Source organism: Cheilinus undulatus, linkage group 15 (genome assembly GCF_018320785.1).
Source record: "Cheilinus undulatus linkage group 15, ASM1832078v1, whole genome shotgun sequence".
In the NCBI taxonomy this organism is placed as follows: domain Eukaryota; kingdom Metazoa; phylum Chordata; class Actinopteri; order Labriformes; family Labridae; genus Cheilinus; species Cheilinus undulatus.
Window position 1 is genome coordinate 30,579,075 of NC_054879.1, and position 18,710 is coordinate 30,597,784.

Below are 18,710 nucleotides of genomic sequence, written 5' to 3' on the forward strand. Positions count from 1 at the left end.
AGGGCATCTTATCTTGTTTTTATCATTCTTTTATTGAAAGTCTTTTAACTTTTTCCTTTGTGTGTTGGTTTAATGGACTGTCGGTAAAGGACAAGAACAGTCTAAACCAGATAATCAAAGTCTGCTCCAAGATTATTGGTGTCCAGCTGGAGGACCTAAGCTCCCTCTGGAAGAAACGTGTGGTCCAGAAAGCCAGAGGAATAATAAATCAGCCTGACCACATTCTCTCCTCTGACTTTTCTCTTATGCCCTCTGGGCGGCGCTATCATGCACCCCCAAGGAAAACCAACAGATACTCAAACTCATTTATCCCTTCAGCTATCAGGCTGCTAAATGCTGAGAGGTGAACAGAATCTGATTGGTGTGTTTTGCTCGTTAATGCATCCTTGACATTGTATTAATTGTACCTATTGTATTTATTGCTGATCCTGTGGATCTGTTGGCACTGACATGTGAATGTGGTTGCTTATTTGCTGCAGTGAATGTTTTGGATTTGTTTGTCTTTGTTCTATGATTGTTTAGATCGTTTCAATAAGGCAGGGTAAACTGTAAACTGAATTGCCTTTTGGGGATTAATAAAGTCGTCTGAATCTGAGTAGTGACTTCTGCATAGAAAAATGCTACCAAAAAGCCCATGTTTTGAGCTGGTCAGGATTATGACAAATGTTTAAAGTGTGAAATTATAAATATTACGAATTCTTAAAATACTTTTATGTCCAAAAGGAAGGAGTTTAAATGGTATCATTATAAAGCTTGGACTAGCAGTGTCACACAGCATTCATGTACGGTGTGTTTTCACAAAGCGGTCCGGTTTGGTTCAGTACAGTTTTGTCATGGTTTAGCACATTAAACTCTGATCTTACCCCTGTTTACTCATCTGATGCCCATCTCCCCAACCTCCAGTCTCACTCACTGCAACAAGAAATCCATCTCTTTGTAGAGATCCAGAAAATTTGGCTCAGCTCAGTGAAACTGGTTGTTTGGCTCCCGAACGGCTCTTCATTCGGTAACTGTTAGGCTTTTTAAATGTGGACTGAATAATGACAATACATGGTGAAAAGGAAACTGGCACTCAAACAGGAGCTAGCTACTGTGGCTAACATTAAATAGACATTTTTGTAGCACAGGCTCTTTGTGATCAGCACATCCTTACTCAGTCACTCACCCAACAAGGTTTATTCTGTTGATAGCACATCACCATTTTAATTGAAAGCATGTTTATGACAAAATGGGGATCCTTTTATATGTTGAAAGGGCTCAGCTGGTCTCTTAGCTCAGTACAAGACTCCTTCATTTAGAAAGATGGTGCTAGAAGGTCTACAGGACTGACTGATTTATGATTGATGGCTACTGTGCCAGGTAAATCTGTTAAATATTCAGTTTATAATTGCAGCATAGCGGTCCATCTAGAGCTATAAAGTACAAACATTCCTCCATTCTCATTCATTTCCAACGGCTGTCCCCTTCATCCTGACCCCCAAAAGACATTGTAGCAACCTGAATAACATTTTCTAACGTCAGCCCTAGCAAGTAACTCTCTTTCTCCCTTTCTCATGTTCCATACCTACTTGTCCTGTATCTGTCTGTGGAACTTCCACCAGCTCATCTCTCTGTCCCTCATCATCACAGGTGGCCGTGCCATGCTGAGGCTGCACAGCTGTATGGCTAAGTCCTGGCCTCGACACTCACTTCTTGGATGGTGCTAATATCAACATGAACTGGTGCTGCAGTGCTGCTGCTGCTGAACATTTCAGTCAATTTGCGACATTTAGCGGCTTCACGCTCTAAATGTCGCATTTTTTTCCCTCGCCCTCTCAGCCCCACCCTTTTCTTTACGTTTTTTTTACCTCCGTTATCCATATTGTTGCCACCTCCACTACCAAAGATCTACTTCCACCACTAAATTATCGTCTTTGCTGCCACTATTACTTCTTCTTCTTCTGCTCCTTCGTCTAAGGGTGGCTGGCATCCAACTTGCATTGCTGCCACCTACTGGACTGGAGTATGAAACAGTAGATTAGCAGGGGGGAAAAAAAAAAGGTGATGACTGCGTGGCGGCTGGCGGCCGTCCTGGCATACCAGCCGCTCTGTGATTCTCCAGAACACACAGATGGCCAGTCTGCCTCTGTAGAGTAGACTATAAACACCTGTAACATGTGGATAAGGAACGTGCGGTTAAATGAGTAACAATGCATTTAAACAGACACGGTGTGTAGCATGTTGATGTGACAAAGGGATTGCCATATTGATTGCTAGAATCATCCCGGACACAGTGAAACATTTCAAGACTTTATTTGTTTAATCTTGATGATTACAGCTTAGAAAAATCAAACATCCACTGTCTCAAAATATATAAATACAGTGGGAAAACTCCAACTTACAAAGGTTTCCTGAGCCTTCATTCTCTCACTCTGGTTCAGTACACACAACCACAATCATGGGGAAGACTGCTGACTGTCCAGAAGACAATCATTGTCATCCTCCACATGCAGGGTAAGCCACAAAAAGTCACAGCTGAAATGACAGGCTGTTCTCAGAGGCTGTATAAAAGCACGATTATGGAAAGTTGACTCAAAGGGAAAAGTTGGGTGATTGTTACAGTGAAGATCTGTGGTCACGTAATGCTAGTCATATAGTGCTTTCCACCATTTGGTGCCAGCTCATTACAGATCGCTCCTCTTACTGGTTAGCTTTTTTTCTGTATTACCTCTGGTAAGATCCTAACATCCTGCCAACTACTTAATGTCTAGGGAGTGTCGCCCCTGGGAGTCTCACAAATGGCATGTCTGACACAAGAATTGAGCCCCTCTCACTCGCTTCATGCTGCTGTAAGACTTACCAAGCCCTCTTGTACTTTTTTGTAGTAGTATTTTGTCTCACTTGCCTTGTCTCTGGAACAAAACTTGTCTCCTTGCTGGGACAAAAGGCCCAGACTGAGAACCCGGTAGACAAGTGGTTTTCTTTTTCTTTTTTTTTTTTGCTCAAGGCACAACTATGATTAAGCCAAAACCTCTAGGCACACCATATTCATATCAAACTACCCAAGTTAAAACATGTTACAGCACCTTAAGCCCTCGTAATAATGGATGGTTGTATGGATTCCCACGGCACACCTTGGCTTGTCTCAAGGCACACCAGCATGCCATGGCACATGATCTTGGGCCACTGAAATAGACTATCAACTCACAATGTCCTCCATTCTTGTTGTATTAGATTCGAGGCAGTTTCACACAGCTGTGCTATGATGACCCTGCCTATGTTGAAGAGGTACAATCAAAGTGTAAACTGTGATGAAAAGAGTGTGAGAGTATGAAAAGAGTACGATTGTGCAACTTATACCTTTTTTTATTCTAAATGAACAATGAAGTAAATCAGGGAAATCACAAATGAAGTATATTTGTCTGTCAGTTATGTTTGGTGAAGTGTAGAGGTTACCAACCTTTACCTACCTACCTACCTACCTACTAGAGGTGGGTGGTAAACCGGTATTAATACTATACTATTAATACTATTAACACTTGAATGCCTATGTTGTGCTGTGATGTACACCTGAGGCATATCCGCTCCCACAGCTGGCGTAGCAAGTGATTTGTGACAGTGAGCTGAGTCCGGTCATTAGTACGTTTAGCGCTAGCATTACCTGTAGCCAGGTAACTAACTGAATGTCTCCCACTCTTGCCATTATAACTAAGCAAATTAACAGGCAAAACATGTGTTCTTTCCTCTCAAAGTTTGACTGCTGTACCGCAACAGAGTCAGTGTGCCATCTCTGTCAGCCTGCTTGGGGCTGTAACCCAAGCCTGCCTGCTTTGGTTAGTCTCGGTTTATGTAGAGCCCAGCGCTGCAGCTATTCATCTTACAACAGCTTAAACATCCCTCCAAATGTGTGTTTTTAACTTATGACTGTCTTTTCTAAGTCCACGGTGAGTCAAAGATCAAGGCTGCAACGTTAAATGAGGTCAGAAGCACTAGCTGTAAACTAGCTGCAAGAACTCTGGTACAGCAGCCAAAGCTAAGCTAAATCTATGCTTAACACACTACTTCTGTCAAGCCCTTCACAATAAAAGTCCGTAGCTGTTCTTTCTCTGAAAGCTTTGATTGTGAATGCCTTCACAAGGAAACGTGCTCAAGTCACTAGCAGCTTAACACACTTTAGCAGAATAGAGATGAAATGTGAAACTTGGAGTGTAGTTAGACAGAAGTAAACCTAGAGAGACTAAAAAAAACATATTTTTGTCTGTGCGTCTATGCTTAGGCATAAATTGAGTATGCCACCACAGACTTGTTTTAAGGGGAGAATGGGGTTGATAACACATGAATTTGGATTGAAAAGCATTATCTTTTATTAATTTTGTAATACTGCAATATAGTCCCTTTACCATCAAAGGCTAGAGAAATACCGTGATATGAATTTAAGGCCATATCACCCAGACCTACTACATATCTACCTACCTACGTACCAATCTACCAACCTACCTACCTACCAACCTGTCAACTTACTTACCTACTAACTTCTGTCCTACCTACCAACCCATCAACCTACCTCCCGACCTACCTACTTACCAACGCCCATTTTATTTTTAACATAAATAATCAACATTCATATTGATGCAACAAAAATATACTTAATTTATTGTTTGGTAAAACTGACCTGTTTTGAAATGTAAATCACCTTTTCTTAAAATGCTGTGAGCCTTTTTATGACCTGAACTAAACCAGATGGCTTTTAATGTCATACTTCATAGCACAGAAGGAGAAGAAACTGTGAGAACTTTCTCTGGAAGTTATTAACCAAAAAACAACTTGTTTTATACTTTTGAGCAACAAAAAGAGAAATGTTAACCAGAATGCTAGCACTAATGCTACTGATCCAGCAAACATGCAGTGATTTTCATAAATCACTTCTGGTAAGGGGAGAGTACACTGGGTTGTTCTGGAGCTCGTACATTTCTTTGGGCCAGGCCTGTTTGTATGCCTATCCTTTTTTGGATTTTAACATTGAAAACAGTTAAGACTTATGTTCATTTTTGATAGCAATCTTCATGTTGGTTCCAGTGGCAGGCTCAGCTTTTCTTGGATACAAGTAGCAGTGGCTCTGAGGAAATATGTTTGTAACCAGTGCCCTAATCTTTCCTTTACTTTTCAGCAAAAACAGCCTGTGAACATGGTCTATTTATCACTGGTGTCATTCAGGCTTTAGAGCACCTTTCACTACAGTTTTGATGTCTGCTTCTAAAAAATGTTGAAGACTCAATAAAACCCAACTTTTTATATTTTGTAGCACCCCAGCAATTCCTGTATCAATTTAAAAGTCTACCCAAACTTGATGTAAATGTCATGAGACATTGGATTATTCATGGTGACCGTCAGAGGTCACTGTTCACTGTTAGTGAAGAAAGAGAAGGTCAGTAGAAGCACCTGAGCAGCAGAGAGGCTGTCTGTGTGGACATCAGCATGCGAGCCAGAGCAGTCCATAGAGGTTCACTTAAAGGTAAAGCCAGTCACAAAGTCCAAGTCTGAAAACAGCCCCAGGTGTAGTCCTGTCCTGTGACTGAACCTTAACCCCAGGTAATCCCTCCCCCCTGTCAGCTGAAGAAACGCTCCCAGCCATCAGCCCCCCCCCCCCATCTACTCCTCTCTCGCTCTTCTCCTGTGCATGTCCCAACATGCCGACAAACACCGAGAGAAGGGGTGGAGACTAAAAACAAAACAAGAAAAACCAGAGAGCATGCGAGAGCAAGAGACAGAGGGAGGGAGAGGGAGGCAGGAAAGAGCGTGAGAAAGGGAAGGGGAATTTCATGTCAGAGCTGCAGTTTGAGTTCCATTCTTGTAATTTGGAGAAGAATCAGGACAGAAACTGGGAGAGGAGAAGGCTGTCGCTGTAATTGGGAGACAGAGGAAAACTCAGTAAGGGGAGGGGTTGAGACACTGTCATATTTGTGGGAAACATGCTGTCAGTTCCTCTCTTGACTCATTCCTCTTTCCCTCTTCAGATTTCTGAGTGAGCAGCTCCGCGATCTGAAGGATAAGCATGAAGAGTGGTGGTAACCATGGATCCTCCTGTTTGCTTTGCTGCTACAAACCGGAGCGACTAAAAGACAAGGACCAAATTAGGAAATGAAGAGGGGAACCAACAGCTTATTAACCTCCTTTTGACTCTGCTTCCTGCAAAAAAAGACCTTCAGGGGGAAAGCAGCAGCTGATAATGATCGCCTGATGCAACTCTTCCAGAAGCTGACAGTGAGAGGAAACCACAGCTGTCACGAGCTAGAGTTGTCGCCAGCTGCAGCTAAAATTAAAAGTGGGGAAAAGAGAAAATTCCTGGAGGAACATGGGACATGGAGTTCAAAGCAGTGAGTTGACAACCAGGAGCAAATGAGCAGCAGTGGATTTGGCAGCTTGCTCCAGGGCAGGCGATTCTACTGCCGGGAATGGGCCCTGGACAAGCTGCGGCGCTGCCTGGACAACTGCTCCATGCCAGGACACCCGCCGGGGCTGCTGGTAACAGGGGGTGCAGGTGCAGGAAAAACCGCCCTGTGCACAGAGGTGGTGTGGCCCACCTCGAAAGCAGGAGTGGAAGTCAGGCTTGCACCACGCTGCCTGGCTTCCCACTTCTGCCACAGGGAGGACCAGAGAAGTACGGTGCTGTGGAGGTTTGTCCTAAGCCTGGTGGAGCAGCTTAGAGTCTCACCTCTCCTCCCTCCTGGGTATGAAGACATCCTGAAGAGCCCATCTGTGTCCCCTACTCTGGATCCACTCACCTGTCAGAAAGACCCAGACGACACCTTCAAGAGGTTTGTGTCACATTTTTCTCCATTTCACTCTCAAAATCCTCCATCTGATTAATGTTTTCTGACAGCCTGACACTCAAGCTTCATCTGTTGTGGGTTGCCCTTTAGGGAAATTTCAAGGTTGCCAAATGAGAGGGAAAAGAAATTAATGTGACAAGCATGAAAGCCATCCAGGCACTATTCATGTGTGTGCATGCTCAAGAGTGGGGCTCATTCCCAGCTCAGTAAATCCAAATGCATGTGTGGCGTTACTTTAAAAGATGATACTGTTAATGCGAGCAAGAAGAGGGAAACAAAGGTCCATGGAACGTGTTTCAGCAGGAAAACAAGGTGTTTTGCACAGTCAGCAGGACTTAAAAATAGGTCAAAAACCTGTGAAACAAGTTCCCTGTCTGTTTTGTCAACAGTCAGTTTAAACATTAGAATTTCACTGACTGGTTGTTCTCATTTTAGACACAATAACTGAGGCAATTCAGAAGACAAACAGTAATGGATCAGAGACACAAGTGACCCATTTTGAGCATTGTGACATAAGACCATGCTTAATGATCTTAATGTGACACAATACAAAATGGGTCACAAAATTCATTTATAATCCCTAGAGATAGACTGAAGAGTGCTGCTCTCCAGACTACCTTAACGGGAGGGAGAAACTGGCAGACTAAAACACTGACAAAATGCTTGTAACTAGCTAAAACCACACCAGCATTTTAGAGGATTGTTTTGGCTGTGGCTCATGGTAGAATCAGTTGTCTCACACTTAAAAGGTTGGCAGTTCAGTTAGCTACTGCAGTCCACATACTAAAGGTGAGGTTTACCGGAAAATGGTCCATTTAAAATGGGCTCCTTTCTCATTAAAATTTTCTAGAAGTTTTACTTTCAGATTATAGTGGTTTGATGAAATCCAACATGCACATGGATCAAGAAAAAAAACTGCCAGGAAAGCAGTTGGCTGTTTGACTTAATGGAACAAATGAATACATACTTGTCCTACTGTGGGTGGGTTTAGTTATTCTCATGCTTGTCATGCACAGATGAGATGTAAAACTGGGATGCACGGTATTATCTGCATGATACCAGTATTGGCAGATATTAGCTTAAAAATTAAATTATCACAAATAAGTTAGTAATTTTAAAAAGATGCTTGGGCAGGACCAACAGAGCCTACATCAGCCAAAGTCTTTCCCTTTGTTTATTCTCCGTGCTTAAACGTGTGATTAAAGGAATAAAGTTTGTTCTGGGTTTTTTGCGGTTGAAGGACTGAAGTCCTGAGAGGGGTCTGGCTGCAAACCGTACATCTCTGATGGTCACTCTCACAGACCGTTCGTTTGAGACGCTGTATACCTCAGAAAAGGAGTGCCATAATTTGCCGGTACAACTTTTCTCCAGTTTTAGGCTTTTTTCTGTAATTGATTTATGTAACTCAACTTTATTCATTGGCAGTTATATATTTATGAAATAATCACATTGCAAACATTACAGACTAAGAAAAATTTCATAGATAAAACAGAGAAAAAGCCAGAGTTTTAATATGGGATTAAATTAAGTACAGACCCATTTTACAAGAAGTTACATGAATGGTGGCCTGCTTTAGCTTTGTTAGTATTGGCTTATGCTAATATAGCTATGCTAGCTACATAATTAATGTTACAACATAAGCCACTGTAGTTACGTTATCTTTAGCAGAGGGAGCTTTAGCAGATGTAGCTAAAGCTAATGTTGCTATGTAGGTAATGTGTCTACATAGCTACATTAGCTTACATAGGTGCTAGCTTTAGCTGTACTAGCTACGTAATTAATGTTACGACATAAGCCACTGTAGTTAAGTTAACTTAAGCAATGGGGGCTTTAGCAAACATAGCTAAAGCTAAAGTTGATAAGGTATACATATCTACATTAGTTTACATAACTGCTCACAAAGCAGCTTACATAGCTACTTTATGAGCTTAGCCCTACCTATACTAGCTACATAATTAACATTAGTACAAAAGCCCCAGTAGGTAGGTTAACTTAAGCAATGGGGGCTGTAGCAAACATAGCTTAAGCTAATGTAACTATGTAGATAATGCATCTACATAAGCTTACATAGCTGCTCACAAAGCCGCTTACATAGCTGTTGTATGAGCTAAGCTTTAGCTACTAAGCTACATTAGCTATGTTAGCAAAATAGCTCTCTTATCTATAGCCATGTTTGCTTTACCAGTGTGAGCTTTAGCAGACTTAGCCAAGGCTTACTTATCTACACAGATAACGTAGATATAAAAGCTTACATAGCTGCTGTGTGAGCTTAGCTTTAGCTACATTAGTTTTGTAGCTATGTTAGCTACATAGCTCTCTTAGCTAAATTTTTCATGAAGAGCGAGTTTTTTCCATGTAATTAGTTTACTTCTCTTTTAAATGTTTTGTGATGAGGTTTTCAGGTCTTGTTTTTTAAGAGGTTTAGTCACATTTTTATTTCAACAGCTTTAGTGTTGGGTCCTTTCTGAGATACACGGCATCTCAGATGAACAGTCTGTGAGAGTGGCTGTCAGACATGTACAGTCTGCAGCCGGACTGTCTTGCAATGTTGAACTTCAGCTTCCTTTGAGTGAATTAAACCGTTGTTTTTCAACCAAAGCCAGTTTAAATGAAGAATTGAGGACACAAGCATGTATCATTCTTTATTGACCTAAAGAAAGACGCTTTATTCAGGACCTCAGGCAACATCACTACATTACCCACAACCATAGAGTGTCCAAGCAACATCCCTGATTGGTGAAGCTGGGAATGTTGACTGTGGACTGCTATGAGTGAAGTTAATAGTTTTCAGCCTAGCGTCAGATATGAATTAAAGACCTCTGTCCGAGGATCTTAATGTGCATGCGGAAGAATAGGGTTAGATATAACTCAGACCGAGACAGCTTAGTGCTTTCAAAGTGATCAATAAAATCTAAAAATAAATTCCTAAAGCATGCTGGCAGTCAGTGTAAAAATGCTGAAACAGGTGTTATGTGTTCGTGTTTTTTAATTCCAGTTAATATCATGGCACCAGGAGTCTGCACCATCTGTAGCCTATCCAGGGATTTTGAGCTGTTGCAATTATCCAACCATGATGAGACAAAAGCATGTAAATGTGTTTGTTTCTTTTAAAGTTAAAAATCTATTAAACATTTCTGCAGAGATAAAAATACAACTATACAAGTTTGGCAATATGCTGCTCAAAGTTCTAATTGCTGTCAAACCAGATGCTGATTTTCCTAACAGGGACCAACAGACAGCAGAATTTGTTTTGCCATCTGCTGGGACCCCATTACCAGATCTCAGCTTTTGTGGCATTCAACTGCAGGATATCTTCAGACATCCAGTCTTTCTTATCAGAAATACAGTCATATAAGACAGTGCATCCCAACCTTTTCCCATAAAATAAACCTCTATCCCCCAGGACCCACTTGGAAAAAGTACACATCAGTGTTAACTGATGTGATGAAAAAAATCCCAGCATAATAGTCTTATATACTTGTTTTTGATAAACAATCAATGAATAAACTATCCGTTATTATGAAAGTGTATTACGGCCGCTCAAGAAAAAAAGGAAACTCGAAATTCTCAAGTTTAAAAAGTTAATTTACAGGGACAAAAAAAAATACCAACCAGAACTAAGTAGTCCAGAATCAAACCACTGTTTTCAGTTCATTTTCTTGAAATTTAGACTTACACTGTTGTAAATGTAACACTTTAAAAACTTCACATTTTTTTGTTTATCATGTCAAGTTTTTAGACTTTTAAACTAGGAAATTTCAATTTTTTCTATAAATATATAGCTTTATAATCTCAAATTTTTTTTTTTTTTTCACTAAAATATGGACTTTTTCCTCAAAAACAGATTATTTTTAAAAGAAAACTTTACATGTCAATCTAATTTTGATGTCAGAGCAGACAGGGTCCTGGGCCCCCTCGAGGGGTCCCTGGACCCCAGTTTGGGACCCCCTGATTTAGGCAATCAACTTACCAGGGCTAGTGGTTTTAACAAGCAGGTACAGCTGAGTGTCGTCAGCATAAAAGTGTAATAAAACACCATTTCTTTGCATTATGTGGTCCAGGTGAAGCATGTACACCAAAAATAAAATTGGGCCCAAAACTAACCCCTGGGGCACACCGTACCTAACTGGTAAAAATAATGACATGTTTGCAGCACGAAACCTACCTCAGTTTCTGTGGTAAGATAAAAACCATTCTGAAGTTGTACCTGAAATATAAAATGTCATGATTTGGATCAACAGTAATATTAAACTCCCTCTGGATTTTATCTAAAAAAATTGTCTGAGGATTTAGTTATTCTCAAGTCAGCTGGTAACATTCTTAAATAGCACTTTGAAAGATAAAAAGTTTAAATCTTTAGTCATATTTAATTGATAGATACATCATAGAAACAGTGGGTGGAACTGCTACCACTTATCTAGAGATACTCGATTAGTTTGCATTTTCAGCCGTCCTGCAATGTTTGCATTGCTGTAATTAAACATGAATGTACACAAAGCTCCCAAGGTTGCCTGGAAAAGCAGATGATTAAGTGTCAAACTGCCTCAGCTGCCACTTTCTTTTTAGAAAAAAAAAAAGGATTCACAAAAGCTTTTTGCCTGCAACTATTTCTCTCCAAAGAGAAGCAATTCCCTGCAGGTGTTTGTACTGTCAGCACACAAAGAGACTTTCAAAGCTTGTAAAATGTAAAAACATCTCTGAAGCCGGGAGAGGCCATAACAGTCACAGGAGAAAAGGCGGCAGCAGCTTTTCTTCCTCGTCTTATATTTATTTCTCCTCTCATAATGCCGCCCATTCACAGCGCACACAATGGGCCTGTAGTGTGAATGAATGCTACAGTGTTATTTATGACACAACATCCTTTCAGAGCAGGAGAAAAAAAGAACAAAGAGGTGAAAAATGCCTCCAGTACCCCAGTGACCGTCTCTGCACCAGTCAGTGAGGTCGCAGTCCTCTCCACGACTTTTTCACTCTCTCCTGGCGTGTTTACTCAGCGATGAGCCGGAGCTCTTTTACGCTCCTCTTGTGTTTGCTCTCCTCTGGTGTGAAGTACCGAGCTGGATTCCACATTCCCCCCCGGCTGGCTCTCATCCAGCAGCTGTTTGGGTTTGGAGCTCTTGTTAGAGAAAGTGGCTGCAGGCGGACTCTGCCATGTGAGAACAGCCGTAGACAAACTGATGAAACGCAGGCTTGAACTGGCAGCGAAAGGGAACACATGGGACAAATGCCTTGAACAGGCTGGTAGCTGTCTGTAGTCGGCACATCATTAACTGTTTCATGAACTTTTCTGTGGTGCAGATCCCACTGCCTGCAACCTCCAACTGTTAGATGTAGAGTTCAAAAAGTTGGTTACAGCCTGTGGATTGTAATCAGAAAAGCACAAACAACTTGATGTGTCATTGTTTGACAGTTGTAGGTTAGTTTTCAGATAAAGTTTGGCTCACTTGTTCAAAATATCTTACATTTTCTGAAGTTTTGGTCCATGTTGTTCTCACTAGCATTTTGCAACACACTAAATATAGCAAGTATCAGAGAATCCAGTGTACAAGATGCACTTTTAATAGACCTGTTTTCATCCAAAGGTTTACTCTATCATGTTAACTGGTGTGCAGGACCAAAAACAGGGTCGTGGAGCTGTCTCCAGTGGATCGCGAATGTATGCCCAGAGACAAAAATGAACAAAGAGTCTATGAGGCTTTTTTAATTTTTGTTTTCTGTTGTTAGCAGAAAGGTAAACAAAAATGCAATGCCAGAGTTTTTTCTAAATAATTCAGGATTTTAAATGAGAATTTACCTTAATCTTGGTGAAATTTTCCCCCTTAAACTTTTTGGGAAACTTAAATTAATTTCCCCTCAATGTCTGAGAATATTCTGTAGGCATTTTTCTGGGTTCCTTTGGTAGTATTCCTTTGGACCTTGCTTTTAAATCTTCAAAAAAATCGCAAGGATCCAGGAACTCTTCATCTGCAGTAAGTTTTCACGGAACATTTCAGAAGTCTTTTCTGGCAGGCTTCCAGGAATAATTCAGGAATTTACAGTGGAAACATCAGGCATTTTTTGAGAACGTTCCTGGAAACTTTTTGAAATATGTCTCAGAAACTGGGAATGATACTTCTACTGAAACTTTGGTGTATTTTTTTCAGTCTTTGTTTTTTTAAATGTACTGTTTGAGGTCCAAACAGCACTACGGCTCATTTAAAAAATCTGGTTGAAAAAAAAATCATCAGAAATTTGGGTTGTGATTGCTCACTAAGGAGTTGTTAGTGGGTCCTGAGGCAGGACCACTTGAGGACCACTGATTTAGACAGTGGTAGACTCAAAATGTTGGAGGGTCAGGGGTGAAAAATTATATAGGGCACCTGCTGTAAGTGTTGGGGAAAAAGCACACAGATGTTGTCAAACATTTATCGAAATGGAACTAAATAGGATTTTTTGGTTAAACTTTGTCTGCTCACAGGGCACTTAAAAGAAAACTTTGTGAATATTTGTCCACTCAGAGGGCATTAATAAGGCCATTCGCCAAATGTTGTCCATGTAGAAGGAACTTAGAATTGACAGTTTTGTCTACATATATGGCCTTCAAATGGGAAACTTTCCAAAATTTTGTCCACTAATAGGGCACTTTGGAGGGCTTTTTTTTTTTTAATTTTGCCCTCTTGGGGGCATTAAAAATGCCATTTGTCAAAACTTTGTGCACTTAGAAGGCACTAAGGAGGGCACTTCATTAAATTTTGTCTCCTCAGAGGGCACTAAAGACAACATGTGGGCAATTAACAGGCAAAATGTTAAATTCTGTCCAATGGGAAGGAACTTATGAGGGCACTTTATCCAATTATAGAGAACTTAAGAGGAAAATTGTTGAAGTTTTATCCATTTATAGGTAGGGGTGCGCGGTAGACGGTATAAATGATATAAATTTGGTCTACGGTAGAGATTTGGACTCTACCGACCAATCATGATAACGGTTGTTAATGATGTCATCGTATCTGCCTCAGTGTGAGTTAGCAGGCAAAAACACGTGTTTTTTCCTCTCAAAGTCTGACGGCTGTACCGCAACAAAGTCAGTGTGCGGTCTCTATCAGCCTACCTGGGGCTGTAAGTGCTGCTTTGGCTGGTCTCACAGCCCAGCGCTGCAGTTCTTCCTCTTACAATGGCATAAACAACTGTTTAAAAGTCTATTTTAACTTATGACTTTATTTTCTCAGTCCACAGTGAGTCAAAGATCCTGGCTTCGAAGTTAAATGAGGTCAGAAAAGCTGCTGTAATCTAGCCGTATTTTCTGGTACAGCAGCCAAAGCTAAGCTAACTCAATGCTAAACACAGTACTTCCGTCAAGCTCTTCTTATTTTTCTGAAACGCTTTTATTCCTTCACTAGGAAACGTGTTCAAGTCATTAGCAGCTTAACTCACCTCATCAGGTTAGAGAGGAAATGCGAAACTTGGAGTGCAGTTAGACAGAAGCAAACCTAGAGAGACTTAAAAAAAAAACATATTTTCTGTGTTCCTATACTTAAAGATAAATTGAGTATGCCATCAAGGGGAGAAGGGGGTTAATACTACTTGAATTTAAACTAAAGAGCATTATCTCTCTTTAATTTTGTGATACTGTGATATAGTACTGTTATCGTCAAAGGCAAGAAAAATACCGTGATATGATTTTTAGGGCATATCGCCCAGGCCTACTTACAGGGCCCTTTGTCAAATTTTGTCAACTGAGATTATGCTAAAGTGGGGATTTGTCAAATTTTGTCCACTCAGAGCACACTGATAGGGCAAGTTGTCAAGTTTTGTCTATTTGGAAGGAACTTATGAGAGCACATGAACATTTTTTTCCAATTACAGGGCACTTTGTTCAGTTATGTCCACTCAGAGGGCAAAAGAAAAAGGGGACTTTTTACAGTTTTGACCTTTTATTGGGGAATTAAGAAGCCAAGTTTTAACCACTTAGGTTGCAAAATGGGCTTTTTATTATTTCTTTCTCACTCTAGGGGCATCAGAGAGGGCCAAGAGGCAATCTGTCAAATGTGTTCACTCAAAGGGCCCTCCCTTTGCAGCAGTTTGTCGTTTTTTTTTTTTTTTTTTTTAACTTTAAAAGACTTTTTGTCAAATCTTTTCCACGTACAGGGTACTTTGCCAAATTTTGTCCAACTGGAGGGCACAAAGAAGAGATTTGTTAAATTTTATTTATTCAAAGGGCATTTTCTAGGGCACTATATCATATTTTATCCACTAAAAGTTACCAAAGAGGGCTCTTAATCATGCTTATCTATCCATAGGGGCATCAGAGTGCATTTTTGCTGAGATTTTCCCACCTTTGTCTACACTAGTGGGTCACAACTATTACACATTGCATGCTACCTGACGCTGCTGAAATTTCACCTCCATTTTGTGTATGACAAACAGCAGCTTCACCTCTCTAAACTTGCTGAGATAAGTAGTATGAAAGGGATTTTACAGTGGTTTCAGTACTTGAGTACTTGCTAATCATAATTACTTACAGACCTTCAGATAGTCCACTGTGTTTTCTATAGCGTGCTGCTTCTCGGTACTTCAAATCCCACTTCTGATTAAACGAGATGATAACTGAAAGGATGGTTATTAATGGTTAAAAATATAAAGAAAGCATCAACACAGACATATTCAGACATCACTGTTGCTCCAGTTTTATTAATTAAAACTCTTTACGTTAAGGGTTTAATGGCAGAGCCGGTCATGTTTACTGACTGTGAGCTACCAGCTGTGGACTTTGGTGTTTTCCAAACCCTAGTGAGGTCTTTCTTCATCACAAAGAGATCAGCTTCCAAGTGCATGTTGAATGATTTCAATCCATTCAGCCAGTGCAGAGGTAAAAACATCTAAAGTCAAGAAAACTGTGCAGCTCCAAGGTTTGTAGGCGTAGACTCCAGAGAGTTTAACATGAGTAAGCTCTAAGCTGTAGGTGGGTTATTTTAGCATTTGACCCAAGGAAACATACATTCATCATCTGACCTCAGATAAAACAATGTTGAGAACATGAAAACCTTTGTAAGGTCTCTATAATGTATCATAATAAAAGTTTATTGATCTAGAAAGCAAAGAACCTCAGGCTCACTGCTCTATGGTGTTAAATGAACTCAGGAGAGCAGGTTGGTAATCTATCAAAGACAATCCCCACAGCACACTGACAAACTGCTACTGTAGTTATAAACAGATTTTTCATATTTATATTATTACATATTGAGTAAAAAATTACATTGCTTATTTCATCCGCTTTAATGTTTGATTTGCTTTAAAACCATTACTGTAAAATCTTTATCCCTAATGGTCACTTGATGTGTTGCTTTAGTAGTCTTTCCAATGGACACGCTTATATCTGAAAAGTTTATTTACTTGAGTGCCAGTTTCTTTAGACCTAATGATGGAGAAAAGCTGTTAAAAAGTGGTGCCACCAGCCCTATCTACATCTCTATGTATCAAAAATTCAGTCTTTACTGCCAGTGGCCTCACTGCACAACATATGCAGAGATACCAAGCCTTAGCAAAGGCTAATTTATGCTACCTTTACATTTAGAAATGCACTGTACAAAAGTATTTGGACACCAACAGGGGTTGTAATGGTGTATTTAAATACATGTAATTTATTGTGAAATTGGAGTGTTTCTGCAGGAATTTGTGCCCATTCAGCCTGTAGAGCATTTATGAGCTCACACTGATGTTGGATGAGTTGGACAATCTCTATTCCAGTTCATCTTGATGGGGTTGAGGTCAGGCGACTGTGTAGGCCAATCAAGTTCTTCCTCACTACACACATCAAACCATGTCTTTATAGCCCTTCTTTGTGCACTGAGGCACAGTCATGTTGGACTAGAAAAGGGCCATGCCCAAACTGTTGCCACAAAGTTGGAAGCAAAGCATTATCTGAAATGTCTTGGGAAGCTGAAGCATTAAGATTGGCCATCACTGGAGATACAGGGCCTAGCCCAAACTGTGGAAAACAGCCCCTGCCATTATCACTCCTCCACCAACCTTCACAGTTGGCACAATGCAGTCAGGTGGGTAATGTTCTCTAGACAGCCACCAATCGCCCATCTGACTGCTAAGCCGAGAAGCATGATTCGTAGCTCCACTCCAAGGAATACATCACTGCTCCACAGTGCAGTGTCAGTGTGCTTTACACCACTTCATCCGACACTTGGCATTGGACTTGTTGACCTGGTCAAACAGTTGTGAACCAGATCTCGAAACAGCCCCTGTGAACATGCTATCTTGTGATTGCATTTAAGAAGTATATGGGTAATAATGGTTTTGTTGTTTAAAATAAACTGATCTGTTGTGGGAAGGGAGTGCAAATGAGTCTTTAGTCAATCCATCTGACGATTAGTCTAAGTAGTGTTTACAACAATTAGAAATAAAGAAATGTTCACCCTTAATGCTGATGGTCTTTGCATTTGAAGAGGTGTCAGTTCTGATTTCAGTCTGTTTCATAACCACTGAACAACTCCTCACAGAGGCTTTAAGCTTAAAATTATAAACTACAAAAAAAGATGTTTGCATCAGCGCTGTGTTGCTAGAAAGGAGTTCACATCAGCTCATCTCTGACACTGAAAGCTGCAAAACTTTATAGTTTTCTTATTGATCTTTGATGCTTAGGGCAAGTAAATAATGAGGCAAAATCAGGTTGTTATTTTGATCTAGGTGTCACTAAAAATAACCTTTTCTTTACTTAAATGCATGCAGCAAATTGGAAAATAAAGAAGGAAAAAAAACTAAATGTTTGAAGAACAGAAAAGACTGGCACAAACAAAAACCACAATCATGCATCCAGAAGAACAGACAAGAGTGTGGTATGAATGTTGTAAAGAGCACTCAGGTAGTTTGCACCAGACAAGAGGATTTGGATCTTTTTCTATGTGCAATTTGAAAACCATCACCTGAGGGCTGGATTGGATTTCACTTCAGTCTGTGAATGGGTCTGACAGCCAGTGAAGTGATTTAAGTAAAAAGTTTGGCTGAGGGAACATCCTAATTATCAGACGCTTGAATGTGACACGCTCCCCTCTACAAGTCCTCAGGGTCCAAGGTCACCCGCAGACCTGTGTCCAGGACTGTGTGGGCTGAGTGAAGCGGAAAACCTGAAGCACTTACACAGGATTCATTACACTTCCTCCTCCTCCTCTGCAGAGCTGAAAGTGTGCCAGTGAGGGAGTGTCGCTTTAATCAGGTGACTAAAGCACACAGACGACTGATAAGCCTGTTGAAACTGAGATGAAGCAGACACCAATGGCAGGGTTTAGATCTGCTTTTAATTACAGGATATGCTCAACAATAAAGTCAACTGTGTATGATAATGTGAGACAGGGCTGAGGTGATTCACACACATTAAGGCTTGGTCTGTAAATGTTCTTCTAAATAAGATACTCAATAGAGGTGGACATCTCTGACTAAGTGATTTCTGCATGGTTGCATTGGTTGGAGGAGGGAGCAGGGCTCAGGGTGCCATCAGTCATACTGTTCTTGTATACTTTGTGCCATATAACAAGATTTTTAAGTGGCACTCTGGGCCTGAACTCATCTGGGATGGACTGACCTAAATTTGAAAAGTGTTATGGTCCACATTTCAAATTGTTTTTGGAAATAAACAGCCGTCCAGAATGTTATCAACACAACGTTGAAAAGCTAGCATCTGTGCACACCTGTGCAGGCACAATTAATAACAGGAGGCACAAAAGAGGTTTTGGAGTATTGCATACATGTGGACAAAATTATTGGTACCCTACTGTTAAAGAAAGAAAAACCCATAATTGTCACTGGATAACTTGAAACTGATAAAAGTAATAATAAAAAAAATACTGAAAATAATGAAAATCAGACATTGCTTTTGAGTTGTGGTTCAACAAAATAATGATAAAAAACCCATGAAAC

The 18,710-nt window shown here is 40.4% G+C and overlaps 1 protein-coding gene across 2 annotated transcripts in view; it reads left to right on the top strand.

The window, feature by feature from the left end:
* ankrd50l (ankyrin repeat domain 50-like) overlaps nucleotides 1–18,710 on the top strand; it is a 41,252-nt gene that overhangs the window by 6,521 nt on the left and 16,021 nt on the right. The window contains exons 1-2 of one of the 2 annotated variants that reach the window (XM_041807848.1): nucleotides 5,767–5,907; nucleotides 5,994–6,794. In XM_041807848.1, coding sequence (XP_041663782.1) covers nucleotides 6,376–6,794 — 419 coding nt within the window. In that variant the 5' untranslated portion in view covers nucleotides 5,767–5,907; nucleotides 5,994–6,375. Of the gene's footprint in view, nucleotides 1–5,766; nucleotides 5,908–5,993; nucleotides 6,795–18,710 lie in introns of those variants that run through there. The other variant, XM_041807847.1, reaches the window with a different exon arrangement.